Genomic DNA, 24,153 nt, shown 5'->3' on the forward strand with positions numbered 1-24,153 from the left:
TTTTCTTATTTTACTTTTTTGTACATATTCCATCTTGAGAAAATGTTTCTTCTTTTTTTTTTTTTTTTTTTTTTTTTGTGTCGCTCTCGCTGACCTGCAGCCGGAATTATTATAAGACCGAGTAAGAAAGAGGGAATTCGTTTACTGCTTTGCACACTTAGTGAAATGTTGCATTTTTTTCAATATGTTCTTGAAACTGTTTGGTCAGACCAGACCTTTTTTTTCTGGTACAAAGCAGTTATGCAGCAGATGGACCAAAACCTGTCTGCAGCTCCGGCAGCATTGTGTTTTAATGTCTGAAGAGTCAAAATCAGATCCTAGTTATGAAAACAGAAAAATATATTACATTACAAATATTCCTTTTTCTATTTTAATGCCACTTTGAAATGTATTTGAAATTAATTTAAACTGCATCAGTACAAACTGCCTCGCACGGCACTTTTCCTTCCTCATGCTCAGTAACTTGCTGTTTGTTTTAGTGTAGGCTAATTATCGGACAGATCACTTTCAATGATGTTAATGAACTTTATTAAAAAAAAATTCCTTGGTCTATTTTCTTAATCCATCTAATAGTCAGAAGTCGCCGCTGCTTTGTGATCACTGTCTCAGTTCCATGACTTATTGCTGTCTCCTCTCAGCCTGAAATGCTGCAGTTTTCTTTATCAACGCTATATGTTTCTCCAAGAGGATGTATTATATTTTTCTTACGTCACCACCGGTCGTTATCAGCCATTATCAGAGAGCATTATTTTCAGTGAAAACATCAAAGCAATTTTTCAAGGGGGGAAAAGCATGAGCTAGTTTATTTTATGTGAAAATCTGATTAAATTGATGTAATCAATATCTGGACTTTGAAGCATTAACTTTACATTCACACATATTTGGTGACCCCCACTCCCCACCCCCCTCTTTTGGTCTCTTCCCATGGTCTGGAGAATGAGTTGGAACAGCTGTTTGGAGGATTAAAAGCGAATGGAAGCGTAGTCTGAATAAACAGAAAATGTTGGACTTTTTGAGAAATAAAGACACACTTGTGCGTGCGTGTGCGTAAGCGTCCGCACAGGACATGAAAACATGCACCTAAAACCTTCGTTGCCATGAAATGTCTTCATGCCAGTTCGGCCTGTGAGCGGTCAGTTTCCAGGCCACTGTCCCTCACCTCCAAAAAGTCCTCGCTGCAGTTTCTCTTTAAAAGCAAGCAGCAAAGTCAGTTGGGGAGTGGTCTTATTGGCTGTATTACATTTCTCTGATAGGTATGTTAAGTTGTGATATCACTGTGGGTTTCTGGTTGAGTTGCACACCACTTTAATTGAGCCCTAGTTTGACTCAGTGATGCCAAACAGAAAGAATAAGTTAACTTGTGTGGATGTCTGTGTGGAAAAGTGACACGGCGGCCAGTAAAGCACTCTGCTTTTGGCCATCAGACAGAAGAATGAACTCAGAGCCCATTTGATTGACAGGTAGGGCTGATCTATTGTGCTCTCTCGTAGTTGAGATGTGTGCCTGCACGTGTAATCAGAGTGCCTGATTGGCTGTGCTGCTTGTTTTGTGCTGTGCACGCGATGCCGGATCTTTTCCCCTCTCTTCTCGGGACACCAGGAGGTCATAATGCCAGACGCTGCCTGGGACACTGTGTTCCATTTATAACACGAAAACCAGTTGCAGGCCAATCCATCTCCAAAACCACAACCATTAAAAGACAAAAATATGACACACACAACACTCTTGCTTGGCTCATTTAAGGTGGAATTTTTGTCTATTTGTGCCCTGCTTCCATCGGTGCCACCAAAAGGCCACAGCCTGAAACAAGGAGGTTGTTCTGACATCACAGAGATTCAAATGTGAGCTTTTGTTGCAGCTTCATAAAAACACGGTAGCATGTTGTGGATTATTGGCATTCTCAGGACATGCTGTATTTCGAGGCATATATCTGAGAGGCTTAAGAAGGTTTCTGTGATTAATGGCTTTGTCTTTATCATAAATTTTCTGTTTATTGCCAGCTGGTGACTGGGGGCCACCATGCGTCAGCAGGAGCAAAATTTACGGCAATTTTTGCAAAGAAATTCAGAGCTGTCTTTGGTGGCGGATACAAAGACGAGATGAGCTGGGCGCATTTTGGCAGCAGGCAATATAGATTTGAATTAAGTAGCATGTAGTTTTTATCTCGAGCTGCATGCAGAGAGAGGCAGAACCAACTGTGTCCCATTCAATATCAGCACAGCTGTCCCAGCATCCGTGGAGAATGGATTCCTACTGCTATTGCCATGGGAAGCTCCAGCCAAGAAGAATGGGAGGATATCCAGTGTGTGTGCTTGTGTTTTAAAAGGAAGGCGAGGAGTGAGAGGAGAGGGGAGAGGAATATGCTGGTGTGTTCTGTGTGCACACACGTCTGTCTGTCTGTGTGTGTGTGTGTGTGTGTGTGTGTGTGTGTGTGTGTGTGTGTGTGTGTGTGTGTGTGTGTGTGTGTGTGTGTGTGTGTGTGTGTGTGTGTGTGTGTGTGTGTGTGTGTGTGTGTGTGTGAGAGATTTTTGCATGTGTGTGTCATGTTGTCTCCACCCGCCTCACTTTTCCTTTGCTCATGTCACCTCTGGCATGGATTAGTCTTTGGCACAACCCTGGCAGTGCCCGTGGCCCCAGTGCGGTTCTGTGGTCGCCGATATGTTGTGCTGTTGCCATGGCTACTGAACACACACACATGGGTGCTAAATTACATAATTGAGCTAGAATATACAGAGGAACACAAAATACTTAGTGTACAATGTGAGGAAAGCAAAAGGCAAGGGGGAGATAGAGTGTAGTGTGTGTGTGTGTGTGTGTGTGTGTGTGTGTGTGTGTGTGTGTGTGTGTGTGTGTGTGTGTGTGTGTGTGTGTGTGTGTGTGTGTGTGTGTGTGTGTGTGTGTGTGTGTGTGTGTGTGTGTGTGTGTGTGTGTGTGTGTGTGTGTGTGTGTGTGTGTGTGTGTGTGTGTGTGTGTGTGTGTGTGTGTGTGTGTGTGTGTGTGTGTGTGTGTGTGTGTGTGTGTGTGTGTGTGTGTGTGTGTGTGTGTGTGTGTGTGTGTGTGTGTGTGTGTGTGTGTGTGTGTGTGTGTGTGTGTGTGTGTGTGTGTGGGGGGGTGGTGGAGGGGGAGGGTCAATTTAGAAACCAACAAGATAAAGTGTGCCTCTACCAGAACAAGCCATGATTGAAACACAGAGATGCATTGGGTGAATATTTGAGAGATTTGTCATTGCTAAGCTCAACACATCAGTACAGCGTGTTCTTTCCTTTGATTTTTGACTCATTAAATTCAATAACATTGTGCGCCTATTAGGAACGCTATGACAACCGATCTGACAGGGCAGTCGAGGAAAAGGTGTTTGTAGTGGCACACATGTGGTGTTGTGTGTGTGTGTGTGTGTGTGAAAGAATGAGACTGAAAAGTGTGTGTGTGTGTGTGTGTGTGTGTGTGTGTGTGTGTGTGTGTGTGTGTGTGTGTGTGTGTGTGTGTGTGTGTGTGTGTGTGTGTGTGTGTGTGTGTGTGTGTGTGAAAGAGAGAGAGAGAGAGAGAGAGAGAGAGAAAGGGAGTGGTAGCTTGGAGTTTACACAGATACATCATGAGATACATATTTTTTTCTTTACCTTCTTCAGGTTGCTTTGAATTGATGGTGAATCTATTAGCGCCAGAGACATGTCAAATTCCAGCCCTTTTCTGTCACAGCTGGCTCACACTAGAGTGGGTTTTAAGGGCAAAACGTTTGAACTGCAAAGTGGCGTCTCATTTAGAACTGATGAGTCTGTTGCAGTAACTTAACGAGCCCCTCCAGAATTGTTTGAAGACATATAAAAAAAATCAGCTACCTTGTTAAAAAGGCTGAAAATTACAATTGCTCCCTATTTTTCAAGTTCCTAACTGAACAAGAATTGGCTTCAAGAGAAGCTGTGATGTCACAAAGCAATGCTTTTATGTCTCAATCTCCATTTTAAGGGGAGCGAAAAAAAAAAAAAAAAATGGGTTTGAATGTCAAACTGTACACATATATCTCGCACAGTGAAGCTCATACATCTTGGTACCGAGTGAAGATATCAGTTTTACTGTCTTAATCTGATGTTGCACATGTTAATTTATGGTTGCAAATTAAATTGAGAGTCATACACCAACTATTTATTTATTTCAAAGATACCATAATGAGTCCAGTAGCCAAAACTGTCATTGCTGTAGAGGATTGCAGTCAATAAAGTCATGTTGCAGATTGTAAAATGAAAAATGTTGTACATTTCGCAGTGTTTAGTTAGTTTTGTTTCGTGTCTAGAGCCACAGAGGACAGACTGAGAAATGTTTCTGAGCGTGCTTTGTTCTTGCATTGAGTAAATTTGAACACGTGCCAGTATCAACACACGGAGCGAACGTTGACAGCAATTCATTTTCTGCTCTTTCTTTTTAATCAACGAGTAACATTTCCGTAAAAGAACAAGCGGTATGATATTGAATGTCTCACTTCTTTTGTGTTTCACAAAGTGGAACCTGGGGGCTCACACTTGTGACCAGGCAGAACAAGTAGCGTGCAAAGTCATTGTATCAGTCTGTCACAGGTCAACAGGAGTAGATAGAGAGTTGTTGTTGCGGATCATTGACGTCCCACTCAAGGTCACTTCAGTGTGGGCAATCTGGGCATGTTGTTTGGCCTGTCCTGCCTGTCTGTCTGACCTACATCTCACTGCTCCGGCTAAATATATACAGTAGACCCCTCATTACAAAGCTTCCAGATTAATCTGGATGAAATCTGACCACCGTTCTCCCTCTGTGTGTGAGACTGCAGCCTCTCTTCACAGGCTGACTTTCCGTCTCACTCGGTCTCTCAGACATGCGCGCACTATCCCAAAAAATAAAGAAATAAATAAAGTGGCAGATGCAGGCATTCACACAAACATGGCACACGCGTAGACGTTATCATCTCATGAATTAGACAGGAGTTATAGCCACATTTGGTTCACCCATTCAGAAACAATCCTTCTCTACATTTTCTTTATGCGTCTGTTTGAATTCAGTCCTAACTATGAATACAAGCTATGTTGTGTGGTGCTCCATGAATTACACACCTGCACATAATTAATCACACGAGGCGCAGGTGTGCATTTTTTCAGGAAACAAAAAATCACACCAGTTCCGATTATTGCAGCAGTAGACTGTGTGTGATAAAGGACAGCGGTTTCCACTGCTTTTTGTCTGGTTTGGCCACACAACCATGTAAAAAAAAACAACTTAAGTTCCCTTTAAGTAAGATGTCACATCCCAAATGTGCTCATTTAAATCACTTGAACACTAATTGACACCTTAATGATGTAAAAGTGAAAATTATTGCAATATGTTTTATATCCATTAGAACCCAACATCATCGACCATCAAGCTTTTAGATATAGCTAATTTATCCATTGATTGTAGCTATTTTTTTTTTAACTATTCATCAATTACACAATTACTTTATTTAATTTCTTTATCTTTAGCTGCGCTATGTCCATTTGTGTGTTTGCTTTGGCAAGCTTTTGAGTCATTTTAGATAATTATTCATTGATTATTTTCTATTTCAGCCAATTGTAAAATGTGACATGACACAGCAGGATATCTCCGTAATGGTGCCGAAGTTGCTTGCTGTAGTTGAGAATTTTGGATAAAAAAAATACTCACTGTTCTTGCTTTTGCTAACCTGACATTTTGTGAATATTGAAAACAACGCTACATAAAGTTGCACTAAAAACTTGTGACCTGTTAGAAAGTTATCCTCCACTCTTTTGGTATTCTGTTAAGTTGTCTAAGCAGAGGAGGTGTCAACTAAGGAACATTATTATGCGCTACAAGTAGGCTAACAGTGACACAGTTACTTCCAGCTAACTATTTTAACCCTTCATCCATTACTTCTAGCAAACTGAAATGTACCTTTAGCTGCACCTGAAACTGTTTTTCCAATATTCTGCAACTATATCAATTATTTATTCATCACCCAGAAGACTGATGTTTAAGTACGCAAGAAAACAAAAGTCAACATTTCACATATGTGAAGTAACTTACTTACGTATAATTTTTTTTTTTATCTCAACTTCAACCATTATCTTTTCCTGCAGCCAAGTAGTTCTGGTGTCTAAATCTAAACAAATTGTGACTGTGTCAAATTGAACCCAAACCATGATCTTTTCCTAAAACTAATCACGTTGCTTTCTGTGCCTGCTGTATTTGACCTGTTGGTGTGTTGTTAATGTATAGCTGACTGTGTGTGTGAAATGTACAGCGGACACACACACACACACATTCTAGATCCATTCATTACCAGAAACATCTCTGCCCACCTGGTTGGCCGGGGGAGGTAATTACAACAGTGAGGACAAAGACTTCATCAGGCCACAGTTAATTGGGAGGTGATGGTGGTGTCAGGGACGGATGACATCACATGGTGATGCCGCTCGATGATGTCATTGCATTCATCATCTTTTCAACACTTCTTTAAGTCGAGGATGGATAAAGAGACATTAATTGGCTCGTTGATTGTACCTCAGATTTCCTGAGGCTTTCTTTCATCATCGCGCTGCATTACTTCGCGCTGCAGCCGAGGTAAAATACTAGCCGTGTCCTGGGTGTGCTGTTCCAATGACCATGCAGGAGTGTAATTCACCTCAGCTATGAGCCCAGCAGTTATTGTGTCCAGGACTTCTTTTTTTTCACGGGGAACATGGCTTTAAGGTTGTGATCAGGCTTAATAGGCATTTACTGGGTTAATGTTGGAGGGAAAATCTTTTCCTGTCTTGGGGGTGGGTGGAGGAACGTTGACGCTTGGAGGCTTATGAGCCCGCAAGTCAAACAGTAATGAAAACAGTTGTGACCTGATTTCAAGAGCTGGGGAAAAAAGACAGAGTAGAAGTTGGAACGAGGATTTTAAAATACAGACTAAGAATTACAGAAAAAACGTAGTTTGGCAAAGCTCCACGCTTTTCTGTCTTTCTTTTCGTTGTCCTTTCTGACTTTCTTTCTTACTTGCTTGCTTGTGTTCACTTTCATTTCTTCCTGTTACCTTCTCTCTCTGTTTTTGTCTGTGTATCTAATTCGGCCACCCGTCCGGCAAGGAATAGCTGTCACCCCAGGGAACAAAGCGCTCGAGCTTGCTCTTCAGAGCAGGAAGTTGGCACGGCGCCAAGGGTGGAAAATCTATACTCGGTTGCATAATATAACATATCTTTACCTCAGATGAACTCTGAGGAGGCCTGGCAGCTGTGAGCAAACAGAGCTGGAGGGCGGGAATTTGTGTGTTATTAACTGACTGTGTTTGTGTGGAAGTGTCTGTGTATGTGTTGGTTATGAGTGCGCGCTCTATGTTTCTTGTAAGTTGTGTTTGCTGGCCGGTGCGGCCGGCCTGAGGCCGTTTGAAACCCCTTGTCGGAGGAGCGGAGTACAGTAGAGTCGAATAGACCTTTTGTCAGAAAAAAAAAAAGAAAAGCGTGGAGAGGAGATCGAGGCCAAGCAGTGCTCGGGGTTAGACTCAAACACAACTCTGTGGCTTCTCCTTTTGGTCCAGCCAGCCAGTAACTACTATCCCAACTACAGCTGCAGCGTGCTCTGTGAGGGAATTCAGATATAAACTTTCTGCTCTGTTTAGGCTCAGAGAAATAGCTTTAGGATTAGTGTGTGTTACATGGAAAGTTGTATATCTGACTGGAAAATTCAGTGCAGGATGAGGACTTCATGTCACTGTGAAAATATAAAACACAGATGGGCCAGATTTAACTTTACTCTGCGAGTTCACCGAGTGGGACAATCTGCTCTTCAAACACTCGTTATGACAGTTTATAAATTCACTTCCCTGCAGCATTCAGCTCATTGCTTTCCTGTCATTAAACTGTCTATCTGGTCTAGATATTCTCTGAGCAATATTCTTATAGGAGCGCTCTTTGTGATGTGATTGCCTGCAACCCTAATGGAGAAACAGTAGTGTGCGCCGCTCCTCTTTTGTGGCTGCAGTTTTTGGAGCTCTGGTGAAACGGGACGTGGAGGGAGCGGACCTGAAAGCGGTCGGCTGTCTGACGTGTCAAGCTGCTGTCAGTCTCTCCAGCACGCACGGCGTCTTGAGAGAAGCACAGTGAAACTCAAAACTGGCCTCATTATGGTCATCATCTGGAATAAAGAGCAATCATCTCCACCACCTGTGGCAAACTGCGGCGGAGAAAAAGCCTCCTGCAGGCCTCATGGACCTGTCTGTTAGAGTCACATATTAATTCACACACATTTATTCTATTTATTGTGTTAATTTTTTTCCCCCTGTTTTTGCAAGGCAGAGTTAAGGCTCATATGGGGACCAGAAATTGACTGTATATTGCAGCCAGGATGTGGAGATTTATGATGAAAGTGAATAGGGATGGTGTGGGCGGGTACGCAGAGGTGCATATTATGGTCTATTATTTTTCATTTAAAAAAAAAAAAAAAAAAACATTTTGGGGGATATTTGCAGGAGCCGAAAGTTATGAGACGAGTGGAGAGGAAGGGAAATGACAGCAGAGTTATTTTCCTCTTTCACGTCAGAAAGATTATAGAAAAAAATACAGCACGAAGACAAAGAGAAAGGACGGGAAGAAGAGAGGGAAATGGGCGGGATTGAAAGAGGCCATAGTTTGTATTGTAAATACAGTAGACTGGGGAGCTTTCCATGTCCTTCTATTTTTTCTCCCAGCATGATTTGTTTGATTTACTCTCTATCAATCAGCAGAGGATGTATTTAAACGAACTTGAAGTATATTTGAGAAAGCCTCTTTATAGCTGTAGCTGTTTGTATTCTCCTATTACTTTCCTTGGAAGCAGACCGTGATTAAAACAGACGATATAGGCGTATTGTATTTCCTCGGGGATTGGAAGGAATGCAAATGCATCATAACCATATTATACTAGTTAGGAGCGGTGTATGTTGCCAAGCCTCTGGATACAGGGGAGAGTAGACGCAGTTACTCTGAAGGGAACCGAGTCCCACAAAAGAGCCAGAACTCAACAACTGCAACAACAGAAGAGGATATCTGACACTGTTGGACTATATTTGACATTTTATAGGATACAAACAGCACAGAGGCCTGCGCTGCATAAAAAGACGGATTTTTTTTTTCTCACCGTGAAAAACTTAAAGAAGCAAACCCCCCCCCAAAAAATGGTTCTCTGTCTGTGTGCGTTGAGCGCCGCAGAATCCGTTTGGCATTTTTGTTGTGAGGGAAGCATGTTGCTGGTGGGACTTTGGCCTGCACAATCCCTCCTCTGTTAAAACAATGCGGCAGTTGTCCTCCCTAACCTAATTACTCCCTCCAGGGGGAGAAAGGCAACAGCACCAAATCCCATAGTTAGGAGCTCTGATCTGGGCCCTGCTGTAAGAAAAGGCCTCATTCATTTCTCTCCCTCCTTCCACCATACATGCACACACACACACACACACACACACACACACACACACACACACACACACACACACACACACACACACACACACACACACACACACACACACACATACACTTTTCTATTTTTCCCTGCGATTGGGTTTGGTCTTTTAGAAGCTAATTATCCTTCAATACATCCTGATATTTCTCTTGATGTGTGTTTTTCTTGCTGTTGTAACGTTTTATTGTTGTTGTAAGTTTATTGATGCTGAAGACATACATGTTGTAAGGATACGCTGCCATCAGCTCAGTGTTATAAACGGCACACTGACGCACGTACACAATAAAAATCCGGGGGTCAAAATCAACCCAGTTTGGGTTAACATAGCACCAGTGAGCAGTATTGTTCTTATATTACTGTTGGATTTTTTTTTTTTTTTTTTTTATGTTAGTGTTGATTTTTCTACTAAACTAAAACCCCAAAATGACATCCAAAACTGCAGTAGACAGACATCATCAGTAACAATCAGTGCCATCTAAGGTTCAAAAGAGCTAGATCAGCAGTTTGCAGACACACCATGTACACCAAAATAACACTCACGTAACAGTTATGTATAAAAACCAAAAGCTTTGAGCAGCATTTCATGATTATAACGCAACATTATGTAGAGAAGCCAATTTCAGGAGATTTTAATACATTATTAACGTACACAATTTTCTAAGACATATAATTACAGCTGTGTTTTACTATAATGTCGTTCATTATAAGTTTACACACCAGTCACCACTCATGGGTGCCATCAGGATCAGTTATAGTTTTTTAAATGCTTATATCTGCTTACAGCTGCATGACATGTGTGTTATGAACTACTTTTTTACATTTTTATAAATGCTAACCAGGTAGACTTTGGTGTAATCAGGGCATTCATCCGTGTTGTCAGAGTCATTGCTTAAAGCATCAGTGTGGGTGATGCTTCTCTACCTCCTTTGTGTCTTTCTCACCCTCTTTACCCGCTCCTCCTTCATCGCTGCCTGCCGTCACTTACTGGCACCATGTTGGCTTCTGAAAACTTTATTACAACAACTTCAGACAAGGAAGTCCGCAAAGGAAGAGGGGAAAGGGATGTGTGTGTGTGTGTGTGTGTGTGTGTGTGTGTGTGTGTGTGTGTGTGTGTGTGTGTGTGTGTGTGTGTGTGTGTGTGTGTGTGTGTGTGTGTGTGTGTGTGTGTGTGTGTGTGTGTGTGTGTGTGTGTGTGTGTGTGTGTGTGTGTGTGTGTGTGTTTGTAATGGCTTTCATCAAAAAGAGGAAAGGGTGTTAAAATCTTAATTCTCCCTCCACCAACCTGTTTGGGTTTGTTTATTTGTCTATCCTCTCTCAGAAGATTAGAACAGCCATTGTGTGGAGGCTTGGGAAATAAGGCTTCTGAGTTTATATTTGGAGATTGTTGCGGTGCTGCATTATTGGTTTAGACTGTTGGGGTTTAGACGTCTTTGTTTGTTTATCTGGAAAAAAAAATTCCCATTAAATGCAACTGAGATCAAGATTTCCTTTGCAGGGGAGACCTGTTCACTTAATAAAATGTCACAGTGAAATGTAGTTACTGAACAGCATTTATTAGCATTTTTAAATAAATGCGCAGATCCACTCTGACCATTTTTGTGCCACGCTTGGAATAATGAGCTTAGCAGACCGCATGTCCTGGTATTCTTGGGGCATGTAAGGAGACGTTTGTGTTTAAATATGTGTGTGTGTGTGTGTGTGTGTATCTGGTCGTACTGTGTTTGCCTATGGTCCCAGCTCCTTTCCTGTGGTGTGTGTGAGCTTGAATCCGTCCAGCTTGTGTGGACCCTGCGCCCTGTTTGTGCTGCTCGACGCTCGCCTCACGGCAGAAGCGGAAGCTCTGCTTTAACAGCATTAGCAGGGCTCTTCCTTCAGCCTACAGCCCACTTTGTTAACCCTGTGTCTGTCCCCATGCTCTCTTTTTATAGTCCCCTCAGTGTTCCTTCATTGGCCTTTGTTTCTTTTGTTTTAGTTTATAGATGAAGATTTCTGTATGTTTTTCTGTCCTGACTGAAATCCTCTCCTGTCTTTGTTAACTATTTCGGTCCTCCCGTTCTTCTCTATTTACAACTAACCTTGTTTATTCAGCCCCTCTGCTAACTTGTGACACTGCCTTGTCAGTGGCAGCCATAATTGACTTTCTCTTAAGTCCCATTATTAACCCTTTCTTTCTCATTTAAGATTATTAACCCCTCATTATACTCCAGTTCAGCATCTTGCCAGACCCTAAAAATCAGGTGTTTTGTGTGTTTTTCATGAATATGAATATGCTGGACTCTTGGTGGTGTACTGACATAGTCTCTTTTCTTTGCAGTGATGTGACCTTGGTAGTTAAAGACAGCAGCCATCACTAAATCTGTTTCTATGGACGTTTTAATGAATGCAAATGTGATGTGTAAAGCAGCAACTAATTGCAGGAATTATTTCACCTATTCTTTTCTTCTTTTTCATCCTGCCTCCTTCCCTTCCCTCCCTCCTGCTCTTTGTCTTTATTCTATTCTTTTTGTTGGGAGATGTCCTTCTTTATCAGGGCTCGTACAGACACATACAACCACACCTCTGTCAAATATTCGCCCCTGGTTGGTGCTTTTTGCCCACTGAGGGCACAAAACAAAGTGCAGGCCTACGGGCTGCATGAGGAGCTCTTCGCTCCATTCAAGATCCACACGTAGGACATCACGTCATCGAGGTTTAATTAATAAGTTATGGCCACAGCTCAGTTACTTGGCTAATTTAAACATAAACGTATACAGATAAAAAAAAACGAATATATAGACAGGAGGCCATGAGGGGGCTGCGCAGACATGGAGGGTGAGACAGTGGGGGTTGTGAGTTAGGGATGGCGGCAAAGCATTTGCATAAAGGGCAGGGCAGCATGCCCAGTGGTGGAAAAGGTTGGCATCACGCCTTTCAGACTGGCAGAGAGGGAAGACTGGAGAGAGAGACAGAAAGAGAGGGGGGTGTAGTCAATAGTGCATCCCTTGTTCAGAAAGAGGAGGTCCCTAGCTGTTGGCAGCAGAGCAGGCTAAATCTCTAGTTTGATTGTGTGCTAGATTGCCCCTTTATTTGTCTGATTGCAAAGCGTTCAACACTGCTTTAGTAGTGGGCTTTACTTTCTTGGAGCGTTTATTCAGGAGGGAGTTTTTCTGCCTTGGCCTGCTCTGTGATTGTCGCTACACATATGTCTCGGAGTTTAGATTGTGTGCAATCAGTGCATCAGGCAATTTGAGAAAGTTTCTGACCTGTCTGTTGTATCGAGGCTCCACCCTTCATCCGCAGGCTTCCCACTAAGGTTAATGACATTGTTGATTTAACTTGATGCCATATTCAGATGTAATTTCAAAGATAAATACGGGCCGGAAGACAACTGTGGAGAGGCAGCCAGCGGCTTTCTGTCTATCTGTGTGTGTGTGTGTGTGTGTGTGTGTGTGTGTGTGTGTGTGTGTGTGTGTGTGTGTGTGTGTGTGTGTGTGTGTGTGTGTGTGTGTGTGTGTGTGTGTGTGTGTGTGTGTGTGTGTCTCGTACCTTCTGTTTCTCAGAGCCACAACACTGCTGTTCCCCTCATGCCGACTGTGGTTCTGGCGATGTGATGGTAGCAGGGACTGAAAGGGACAATTATTTAGTGTGGGCATGTTATTTCTGTATACTGGAGTCCATATGCCATTTTTATATAGAGCCTTTCGTTCTCCACATAGCAGGCCGCCCGCAGCCATTATGACCACGAAGAGTGTGATGCCTGCAAACTAACTGTGACCATAAACCTCAATAACCCTTTTCATTTAGGGCCCTGTGGGTGCTAATTATCAGTAGTCATGGTATGTTACTGTCTACTCCGGCAATAGACTTTTTTTTTTTTACAAATTTCATATTGTAAGCAAAGAGAGCTTTTGTTTATAACTTTTGTCAAAAAATCTGATGGGATTCAGTTAATATGAAATGTGGAAAAAAATAGTCATATTTAAGACGCTGCAGCAGACAAATGCCTGCTACTTTTGCATCTGAATATCTTTGCGCCAATAAAGCCATTTTATCTGATGAATGGAGTTTTTCTGCTGAAGGTGGGCCAGTCATTGTAAACACATGCTGTGCTGACAAACATTGTTCAAACAACAAAGCAGGGAGCTCAGCGCTTCTATTCGCATTATATTTTGTAGAAATGCGTTCAAAACGGTGCACAAGACAGAATATTTCCTTTGGTCGGGGTGATGCAATCGGCCATGAACGACATGAGAGGTCCAATTGTGACACTTCAGTAAAAGCACCAATGCAACAATCTAAAAGTACTCGATTACAAGTAAAAGTCCTGCATTCAAAGTCAGAATTTATAAAAAAAAAAATGAAGAAGTATTTATCAACAAAGTGTATGAAAGTAAAACTATTCACTATGCTAGAAAACTGCAGCCATGACTGTTATATTATTAAACAGCTAATATATCATATTGTACATTTGAATATTTGGTCATCAACGTTGATGAATTAACCTGTAAGCAGCGTTTTACTGTTGCAGCTGGTTGAACAGTTTGTCTTTGGTAGAAAAGCCAACAACTAAAGTGGAATTTGACCTGCGACTCCATAACTTTATAATTTTTAAGTCTTAATCTGAACAGTAACTGCAGCTGTTGAGCAAACATAGCGGAGTATGTGCTTTTCATATATAGTGAGTTATTTTTGAATATAGTTACCTCTGTATAAACGTCATAGCTTCAATGAACAACTGAAACAAGATAATATGGAATAAATAGCATTTGATACTGTGTGAAATAAGAGGTTGTCTTCAAATATAAAAGATGCCCAATTTCAAGTTTCAAGTCTGTCTTATAATAGTCAGCTTTTACTTGGTGCCACGATCCCTCCTGTTCACACAGGCCATTAAGAGATCCCTTCCTAATGCAAATGTTTCCTTCAATAATGTTCTCAGAAATGTTGACAAAGTTGTGTTCCTTTCCATGTTTCTGTATACGTTGTACTCCACTACATATAAATGCGATAGCTAGTTATTTTACTAATTGACATTTTTCTCCAATTAAATTATGTTGCATCTGTTCCTGCAAAAAAAAGAAGAAATCTCCCTCATGTTCTACTCGACAGTTGTGTCCTCGCCCCATATTTTTTTAATTTAAAACACAGAAAAAGATCTACCATTGCAGTTAGAATAATCCATCATGTTTTCAGTGCGCATTCATGTGTTTAAGTATTTTCTTAAATTAATGAATTTGTGTGAATTCCAGCTGCAGGAACAAGCCTTATATTGAATGCTTACCATGTACAGTACTGGTCAGCTCCTTCACAGGCTCATGTGAATTAAAAACCAGTTGACATACTTTTGGTGGACAAACACAAACTCTTTCATTTCCCAACATACATAAAGTATTTAATAACCTTCACTGACTTGTTAAATGCTGCTTACGCATTTATGATTCAGCAATAATAATCCAACATCAGTAACTCTCTTTGTATGTCGCCAAACCGTACTTTTACTTTTGATATATTGAGTAATTTAATGATAATAATTCTGTAGTTTTACTTTATCAAGATTTTGATAGCAGGATTTTTTTAATTTTTTTAAATTTACTCTTTATATTGATATACAGTAAAAGGTTTGAGAACATACTTATACAAAATGGCTTCTTTTTGTGAACAGTCCTCAGCAGCTCAACCAGGAAACGATAACTGTGGAGACACTAAGAGGAAGTTTACAAGGAATACTGTAACTTTTCCGGTTTATTGATTTAACTCAGACTTAAACTGTTATTTTTGCATAAAACATTCTGTAGATTTTATCCCACTTTACTTCCATTGAAAACACGTTAGAAAGCAATCACTTCAGGTCGGTTTAAACAGGGGAAATGATGAACGCAAGTAAAACCTGTTTCAATTTGTATATAGGCAGCTGATTGTTGTGTTGAGGAAGCCTGAAGAAATTGTGAACTTGAAAGGTGAAATCTGTATATTTAATGTGATTATTGTTTCAGCACTAATCACAAACAGGTGTGATGAAAGATTGAAGTTCAGGTTAGACAGCTTTAGTTGGCTTTAAGATTACGCATTCAAATATATTATAACACTGAACTGTATATGACATACAATAAGACATGGGCCAGTGGCGTTGAGGAGCGCTTGTGCTGTTTCGTAAATCCATGTGAACCTAAATGCGGTGCACCTGGTGACGGAGGGTGGAAACAAAGCCCTGTTACTCAAACCACACCGAGCTCCAACCTCACAGGAGCATTTCCCAAACTGCAAAGTTGAGCATTAATTGTGGTTTTCAGGAAATGGAGAGGACGTATCAAAGCTCAGTTAGAGCTACAACACTCCTGTTTGCAGTCGGGTTTACCTTCAAACGGGCGACAAACACCGGCGTTCTGCTCGAGTGCGTTATCTGTCTCGCGTTTGAAAACACAATCGTGTTGTTTCAGCTCACTTTCTTCTTCCGACAGTGTGTGAAAGGCTGACTTTGGCAATTCACACTCATCTCCTTGAAAAGAGGAGTTAAGCCCTACAGCTTTTCTAAGCGGCAAGTTAACACATGAACCTGAAGATCCTTTTAATTTCAGGCCATGTTGAAATTCTATTTCTAAATGCAAAGGGATCTTTTTATGAGAGGCGGGTGATGGTGTAACATCGCTCTGCTTTGAGCCTATTGACAAATCAATGTGCTTGTAATTCTCTGTGATGCATGTCAACCAGACTGTCTAGATCAAAGATAATGTGGTATACAGCGAAGGCTCCCAGCTCCTGGCTGGTTATATACCGTTCAAACAATATGATATCTCACTTCTAATGTGGTGAATGTCTCTGACGCGCTCATTAAAAATGGATCACCTTCCATCAAACCAAAATAGGAATTCAGGATCAAAGAGAATGAATTTGCTAAATGCATTTCTTTGTTGCAGGCCAGGCGCACCGTGTTTACCGATTACAGAGCTGGTTTTTACCAGGGTAGAAAATTAACACCCGCCACCAGCCAAATGCTGCTAAAAGCTGGCTGTGGATTGTAACTTGGTCTCCTCTACCAGCCACTTTGGCAGCCTTTTATTTGGATCTTAGTGAAATTTTGGGAATTAGCTGGGAATTAGCCGTTAGTCGTTTTTTTTTTTTTTTTTCCTTTTTTTGATTTACTTGTTTAAATGTCTAAGAGATAAGGTGAAACCAACACAAAGGGCACAATGTCTTAGTCCGGTCGGTAGTATCACCGTTACTTGGTCTGCACTGGCAGCAGTGTGAGCAGCAGTAGTGTGTTGGCTGGAACAGTGAGAAAACACTCAGTCATGTCTGTTGTGGTGCTGAGTCGGCCTGTCCCAGCATGGCCGGTTGCACACACACACACACACACACACACACACACACACACACACACACACACACACACACACACACACACACACACACACACACACACACACACACACACACACACGCACACACACGTTAGTGAGATGCAGGGCGGTTCCTTCGTCCAACAGCGCATTCTTTCTAGACAGCAGCAGGCAGCTCTGGTTGAGGGAAGAGGTTTTTTGAGCATGTGTGTGTTCGTGTGTGTGAGCAAGAAAAAAAAAAATATCACGAGGCTTCAGGCCGCGACTTAATTTCATAGGTAAGTCCAGAGCGTGACATCATCAGTATCCCCTTCCATGTCATTAAGCAGTGTGATTACCAGCACACTCCTTTTTAAGTTAGAGTGGAAGACACAGTATGATTAGTGTGCTCCTCCACTCCTCCCAGCTTGCTCATCAATACTGTCATCTTCATCCAAGTACATCTGCACGTCTCTACATGTATTACACCTCCTGGAGCAGGAACAAAATAATATTGTCTTATAAAATCTCTAAGGAGAATCACAAAAACAAAATAGCTTCAAGTCAGCGAGCTCACCTTGACCTCACTGCTTTTAGGAAGAACACTTACAGATAAGTTTGGAGGTGGTAAGTGTTTTGTTTTTTCTACACTCCCCACCCCTAGTGTTTCTTGTGCATATTCGTGTCTGTGTTGCATACTTTGATTTGAAGTGTGAGATTAATGTGTCTGCTGGAAAATCGAACACAGTGGCTGATTTTGGACAGAACGGGAGCTCCAGAGGTTCGGAAGGGGCCCGGACCGTTTTGTAGTGCAGCCAGGCAGCGGAGCGGCTTTGTGGGACTGGAATGTGCCGTGCGTGCCTATTCCTCGGCGGCCCCCCCACCCCACACAGTCCACCCCGGGCACGTTAGCACGCAGCCACCGCAAATTGCTTGCAGATTTTTCACACATAGTAACGTGCCGGTTTGTAAACTCAGATAAGTGCAACCAACGCAGGGCGCTGAGCTCCGTGGATCTTTACGCATCATTTGCTTGCCACAGTAACACGGAGTGTGGGGCGTTGTGGGGTAGTTGTACTTCTTTTTAAAACTGAATACTGTGCCCACCCCCCTCCATTTCTCATAAATAATATGAGTGTGACAACAGCAGAGGGTCATTCATTTTGATTACAGTCCAAAACAACAGCAAGCTAAAGACGACATGGTTTCTATAGCATCAGGGAAACAGCTTGTGTTGTGTCAAATGTTCCACACAGCACAAACATCCTCTGAAGAGTGAGACAAATACAATATCCTGAACTCCAAGAATCAGGATGCTTCTTTTAAATACTTCCCAGACTGAATGTACACCTGACTGTCTCAGCCTCACTCTCACCGGCCTCCTCACATCTCTGCACTCCTAAGTAAATGATTGAATCTCCTCTTCCCCGTCTCCTCGCCACCCTCCTCACGCCCTGGCTCTCTGTCAGCGGTCCGAGGCGGGGTCAGGGGGAGCCGGTGTCGGGGTCCGTCCGAGGTCAGGGACACTCAGCTGGGCAGGAGAGGACGGAGGCGAGCTCCGCCAGCACAGAGCTGCACTAATGAAGGGCCAGGCGGCTGGGAGGCCCTCGGGTCGTGCAGACCGTTGGTTTAATTGGCCTAATGAGATGCAGCAAAGCCTCAGTGAGGTCAGGTACCACAGGATGAAGAGGCCTGCTGCTAGATCAGAGAGAGGCAGGGACTTTTATCACTGTCTGGGAGTTTTTGTTGGTCTTTTTTTTTTTTTTTTTTTTTTTTTTAAGAGAAAGTGATGTGATGTATTCTAGGCATTCATAAGGGCTGCAATCATTTAGATGAAACAGTTAAATGTTAGTTGGAAAACAAAACATTTAAGCCAGGGATTTATCATAACAAAAAAAAAAAAACATTTCGTGTGTGCCAGAGTTTTGATTATTTGGCTTGAGAATTTGGAGTGCAGTGCAAAGCTCACTTTTACCTCCATGATTTCTTGGAAAGTCAAACAAGGTTGCCTGACGCAAAACTAGAAACGATCTATTATATATACGTTCAACCTGTTTTTGCCTCAAGATGTGGAAAGAATGAGTATTGTGAGCGGGCAGGACGGCCTCCTGCTACCACGCTCATTATGTCTTCATTTATTTGCAGCATTTTCACAGCACTAACGTGCAAATAGCCAGCATGAATGCATACAGTATATTTTCTGATAACCGATCAGCTCACAGTGGCTGAAAAATACAAAAACCCTAATTCTGATAAACACTATAGACTGCAAATAAAATTGTGATATTGTTTCTGCATCTTTTTTGATTAAAAACAATAAAATGTAAATTAATATTAAATGGCCCAATTGCATTTAATAACAGGATCATAATAGGATCATTTTTAAATGCTATTCTTGCAAATTCAATAATAAACAGATATAATAATTTGAAATGATGGACTCTGCTAATTCAATTTGTTGCTGAAAAACGCACTAATGAATTAAACTCCGCTGTTTTTTTGTTGTTGTTGTTGTTTTTTTTTTCCAGCAAAGAGCCTTTTCTCTCCTCGCTGAAAGAGTTAATCTGAAGTTGGCAGCCAACTCCTCTCAGTCTCGGTCAGACGTGCGGAGAATTGAAAAATAAAGGACTTAAAAATAATTTCTATTGTCTCGTCATAGCCTTTCTGCTCAGCTGAGCGTTTCATGCAGCAAGTTTGTGAAAAATAAAAATGATGCCTTTGTGACGGTGAAGCGGTTTTAAGCTTTAACTATGATCTTTGATTAAAAGTACAATATATACAGACTAACAATACGCTTTTTAACACGAGATGTTATTAAGGGTTAACCATTCCACCAACTTTATTTTTTTATCAAATCTAATTTAAACAATAAGAAGAGGACGTGCACGCAGTTTCATATGTTGGTCTGGATCCCGGGTCGTTCAGGCCTCACTGGCACTTCATTTGCTTGAGAGTAGATTTGAAATGCATGTTTGCATGTGTTTTGGGGTCTCCTCTCTCGGTATTAATTGACGTCGGCTTTTAGTAACGGTGTAACAAATGTGTCGCTTGCGGGAATGCCAGCCCGTCGTTTTTTTTTTCTTCTTATTCCAGCTTTTTCATTTCCATGTTATTCTTGGCACAGTCCATCTATGATGTCTTCACTCTCTCTTTTTTTTTTTTTTTTTTTTAAAGTATTCATTTTTTAAGTGCCCTGCGAGAAGAAAGAGAAGAAGAAGTGATGGTGCATTTTTAATAGTCTTGGCTGAGGTTTTTGGTCTTATTAACGGGGCCTGGATGTTTTTTTTTTAAGGGAATCAGCCAGAAAAACATGTTGGTTGGAAAATAACCCATGACTTTAATTGGGTGAATATCGGTCTAATAGTGAAACTCGCGAAGGGATTGTTTGTTTTTTTCGGGGCTTTAATAATGACCCATCATGCAGCATGTGCAGACTGGACGCACTTTGGTCACAGCAGCGGGTAGGTATTTTTGGGGGGATTCCTTTAAGGAGAAGGTAATGAGTTGTAACGCCGAAAACTTGTGCTCAGCCTTGTGTTTAAGGTGACCGTGTATTTCGCACGTTGCTGCTTGTGAACATATCGCAGAGAAAACGCGACAGATCCGACTGCTAATTGATAATAAACCCGAATTAAAGCTAAAGGCCAAGCGCATTTGGCCTTAGTTTAATTTCCAGGTAAAGAGATTAACGGAGAGACGCCTTCCATGATGGCTTTATGCCGGTTGGATAACCTAAAACAGCATATATTTCAACATAGCAACCTGAGCATTATATAATATAGGCTGTGTGGTGCAGCAGATAGTGCAGACATGCAAATCTATAGTGAGGCTCACCCACGGAGAGTTGGGATGATCGCTTCTCTTCCCTCCAGATTTGGCAATTTGAAAGAATCTGCATAACAGTTATTCCTGGAAAATAAATATGTGACTTTTTCAGCCCATGGAAGGCAAATAGCATAGCTAAGGAAAATGACTTCAACGTCAGAAATCCACTGACATTTGAATGGTGGTTTATTTGCATTTTGGCAGGGTCACCCAGACAAGCTTTAATTCATATTGAAAAGCAGACACACAGGAAATCACATTCAAGTGCCAGTTATCTTCTGCTGCTGCACTAAGTTTCTGCAGGTGGTGATGGAAACAGAAATAGATTCGGCTCCGATGCCACCTTTCTCTCTCTCTCTCTCTCTCTCTCTCTCTCTCTCTCTCTCTCTCTCTCTCTCTCTCTCTCTCTCTCTCTCATAAACACACACACACACCACAATGAGAGTATGAGTCTCCCAGCTTTCTTTGTCACGTTATCTAACCATACATCAAACTTTGGCATCGGTCAACGACACACACAGCGGCTGAGAGCGAGTGTGGAGGTGTGGTGTCCGTCAGTGTGTTAACAGATGATGGGTGACAGTCCGTGTTTCATTAGTGTTCATGGCTCTGTGATGAAGCTGCAATGCATTTCTGAGTGGAGGCCGCGATGTTTATCTGTGAGAGAATGGCGGTATTGTATGTGTTTGACAGTTTGCGTGCCTTTGTTTGCGTGTGTAATTTGTCTTGGATGAAATGAGAATTTGAATGACCTCGGTCATTATTTTAAACTTCCGACTGAGCGTTGTCTGATCTCGGTCCTTTTGGATCTTGCGACTGCACCTTTTTTTTTTTTTGGAAGACTGCGAACAATTTCTGAATTCAAATTATTGATGAAAACACTCATTTAGAGCTGTAACTATCAATTAGCTTCATTCAATTCATCTTTTGTCCATTAAATACCACAAACGCGTGTAAAATGTCTCCAAAAATATTGAACTGCTTGTGTTTCCTAAACAAACGGTCTCAAAGAAACAGTCATTTTAGTATCATATGTTACAAATAAAAGCATCAAATTCTTCTTTTTGAGAAGCTGGAATGAGGAAATGCCTTTTTACTTGAAAGATGACTGAAATAATTAGTTGCCAATTCATTTCCCATTTATTAATCAGCCAATCTTCTCGGCTCTTCTTCCTCTTGCCGACTTATGTGATTGCGGAGCGAGACTCTCTGTGATATTTTGTAAGGGGTACGTTGCCTCGGATCTGGGACGACAGTGTCTCTTCTCAGGATGCGTCCGTCGTTGTCGTTTGGAGTCGCAAGCCGGTCTCCCTGGTCTGTTGCACAGCAGCACTTCAGACGAGCTGTGTGCCGAGCAGGTGCAGCAGCCCTGAATGACGTGCTTCGCGATGAGGCAACATGGCAGTCGTCGCCGCTCCCAGACAGACCGCCGAAACCTCCCGGGGGAGCTCAGGAGGAAGCACGGAGCACATTTGGGGATGGTGGGAGGTGGGAGGGGGTTCGTAAGGAGACACAAACACTCTTTGCTCATCGTTCATCTCCTGCTTTGCCGCGCTGTTTTGAAACAGCTGAGGCGAATTCTGTTTCCTCTGCCTGACGCCTTTCCCCCCTTCAACTCTGTAACCGTTTGTGTGTTTGTGCCTCTAAATCATCTCGTCATTCATTTCTGTGTGTGCGGCGAGAGGAGTGTGGCTGCCCGGGTTTGTTTCTCCCCCTTTGTTTGCTGTGGTAAACCCATGAGCAGCTGCCGGTGGTGGGGTCTGGAGGGACTCTGAAGCTGTGTGTCCTCTCTTTGCCATCCTCTGCCAAGGTGGCATTATGCAAGCAGAGAGAGGGGTAGAGGGGGGGGGGGGGGGGGTGAGGGAAACGAAGTGGCGGCGGCCATAGTAAAGATGGAGGCTGGCTGAGGGCTGTGGGGATTGGTGCAGGAGAAGACTTGCTCCCCTGAACTTTGCCTCCATGTCAGAGTGGAACTTGTCGATTTGGCAAATTGTGCAGCGTCGGACAAGGCTGCGCGCTCTCTTACACTCCCACCTGCTCCCTCCCTCCCTCCCTCTCTCCTCTCTCTCTCTCTCTCCCCTGCGCGCTCTCGCTCGCTCCCTCTCATTGCCACTACACCCCCCCCCCCCCCTCCCCACCCTCTCCTCTTTCTCTTTTCCCTCCCTTTCAGCTCTTGAAGCTAACGCATTGGCTGGGCTACAGGCATCTTGTTGCCAAATAGGTGGGCCCTACTCGTGTTGGCAAAGGCTCAAGCAATGGTTAGGGAAAGAACGCGGAGAGGACGAGAGACGGCGAGCGAGAAACAGAAAGAGAAAGAGAGAGAGTTGGAGAGAAAAGGGGAAAAAAGAAGCAGCACTCAGCTTTGCCAGCGGTCGTATGCGTTCGTCCAACATTGATTCGGCTCTGTATTTTTTTTTTTTTTTCCCTTTTCTGTGCTCTGCTCTCCCTGGCCCCCCCATCTGTGTGTGTGTGTGTGTGTGAGTGTGTGTGTGTGTGTGTGTGTGTGTGTGTGTGTGTGTGTGAGTCTTGCGCCGGGCCCAAGGATCAGAACAGACACCACTACCAATTATACTTTGCCAAGGATTTTTTTTTTTCCCAAGGTTCATTTTTTTTTAATATTTTGGAAATCTCAAAGGACGTTTTTTTTTTTTTTTTTTTTTTAAGTGCATTTATCAGTGTTGTTGAATTCTTTTCTTTCAACATTGTGCAATACTGTTGACATTTCTATTTTTACCTGATAATTTTTTTGCTACAAGTTTTCATCTGTCTTTTTTTTTTTTTGGCATTTTTTGCTTTAATCTAATGAACTTCTGGGTCCTACTGCAGTGAATCTTCCTCTTCTCTAAAATCTTGGGCTTTTTTTGTTTCGGTTTTCAACTTTAGCCCACTGTTTCCAGTGAGCAGAGTATTCTGCTCATTATTTTTTTTACAATCCCCCCCAAGTTTTTTTTTTTTTTTTTTTTTTTTCATCTGCTAATTCTCCACACCCTGCCAAACCAGCACTTGCTTTACATTGGGGAGCGCGGGAGGAAAAAAAAAAACTGGTGCAGGAGATTTTTTTTTTTTTTTCACTTTAAACGCTGTGCCAAATTTATGATGAGAGTGCAAAATGGTAACTACCAGGCCGTCTGTCTTCCTCTAGCAGTGTGGTTTTCTGTGGTGATTTCTGTCTGCTTTCAGTTTGTTGTGGAAATGTGAGTCTGGTTGGAGCTCCCTTGCATGGTAGCAGAGTTAGGAAATGGTATGGCTGATCTTTTAGCAGCACATTTCAACAGTGGTCTAGTGGCGGCAAAGCTTGGCGGTGGTGAGCGACCGGTGTGTGGCAACCCTGGCACAGGAACGCTGTGGCGAGATCTGGGCTTTGTTGCCCAGAGATATGTAGTGAAGGTATTATGGTACATCAGAATAACTTCTCTCTTTACAGCAGAAAAGCGGGAGCACAACTTGGCTCAGTTTTTCATTTGCTTTTGGATTTGAATTCATGCATTTTGCTATTATTTCTAGTCTTTAATGTTTTGTTCTTTATTTCTGAAAAAGGATGCTTTGCTTTATAGTTTTGCATCTTACAGTTAAGGATAATTTTCCTGTTTATTGCTGC

General features: G+C 42.3%; 1 protein-coding gene across 16 annotated transcripts in view; it reads left to right on the plus strand.

The window, feature by feature from the left end:
* Window positions 1-24,153, plus strand: part of nfixb (nuclear factor I/Xb) — a 142,144-nt gene that overhangs the window by 17,520 nt on the left and 100,471 nt on the right. For 2 of the 16 annotated variants that reach the window (XM_069710128.1, XM_069710141.1), the window contains exon 1: window positions 23,726-23,942. The exons of 8 other annotated variants lie outside the window; for them this stretch is intronic. In XM_069710128.1, coding sequence (XP_069566229.1) covers window positions 23,775-23,942 — 168 coding nt within the window. In that variant the 5' untranslated portion in view covers window positions 23,726-23,774. Of the gene's footprint in view, window positions 1-22,727; window positions 23,668-23,720; window positions 23,943-24,153 lie in introns of those variants that run through there. 6 more of the 16 variants (XM_069710140.1, XM_069710143.1, XM_069710138.1 and 3 more) reach the window with 5 other exon arrangements.

The sequence above is a fragment of the Brachyistius frenatus genome, unplaced genomic scaffold, assembly GCF_029030835.1.
Source record: "Brachyistius frenatus isolate BFR_SWC_R1_liver_20210118 unplaced genomic scaffold, ASM2903083v1 Contig_90, whole genome shotgun sequence".
In the NCBI taxonomy this organism is placed as follows: domain Eukaryota; kingdom Metazoa; phylum Chordata; class Actinopteri; family Embiotocidae; genus Brachyistius; species Brachyistius frenatus.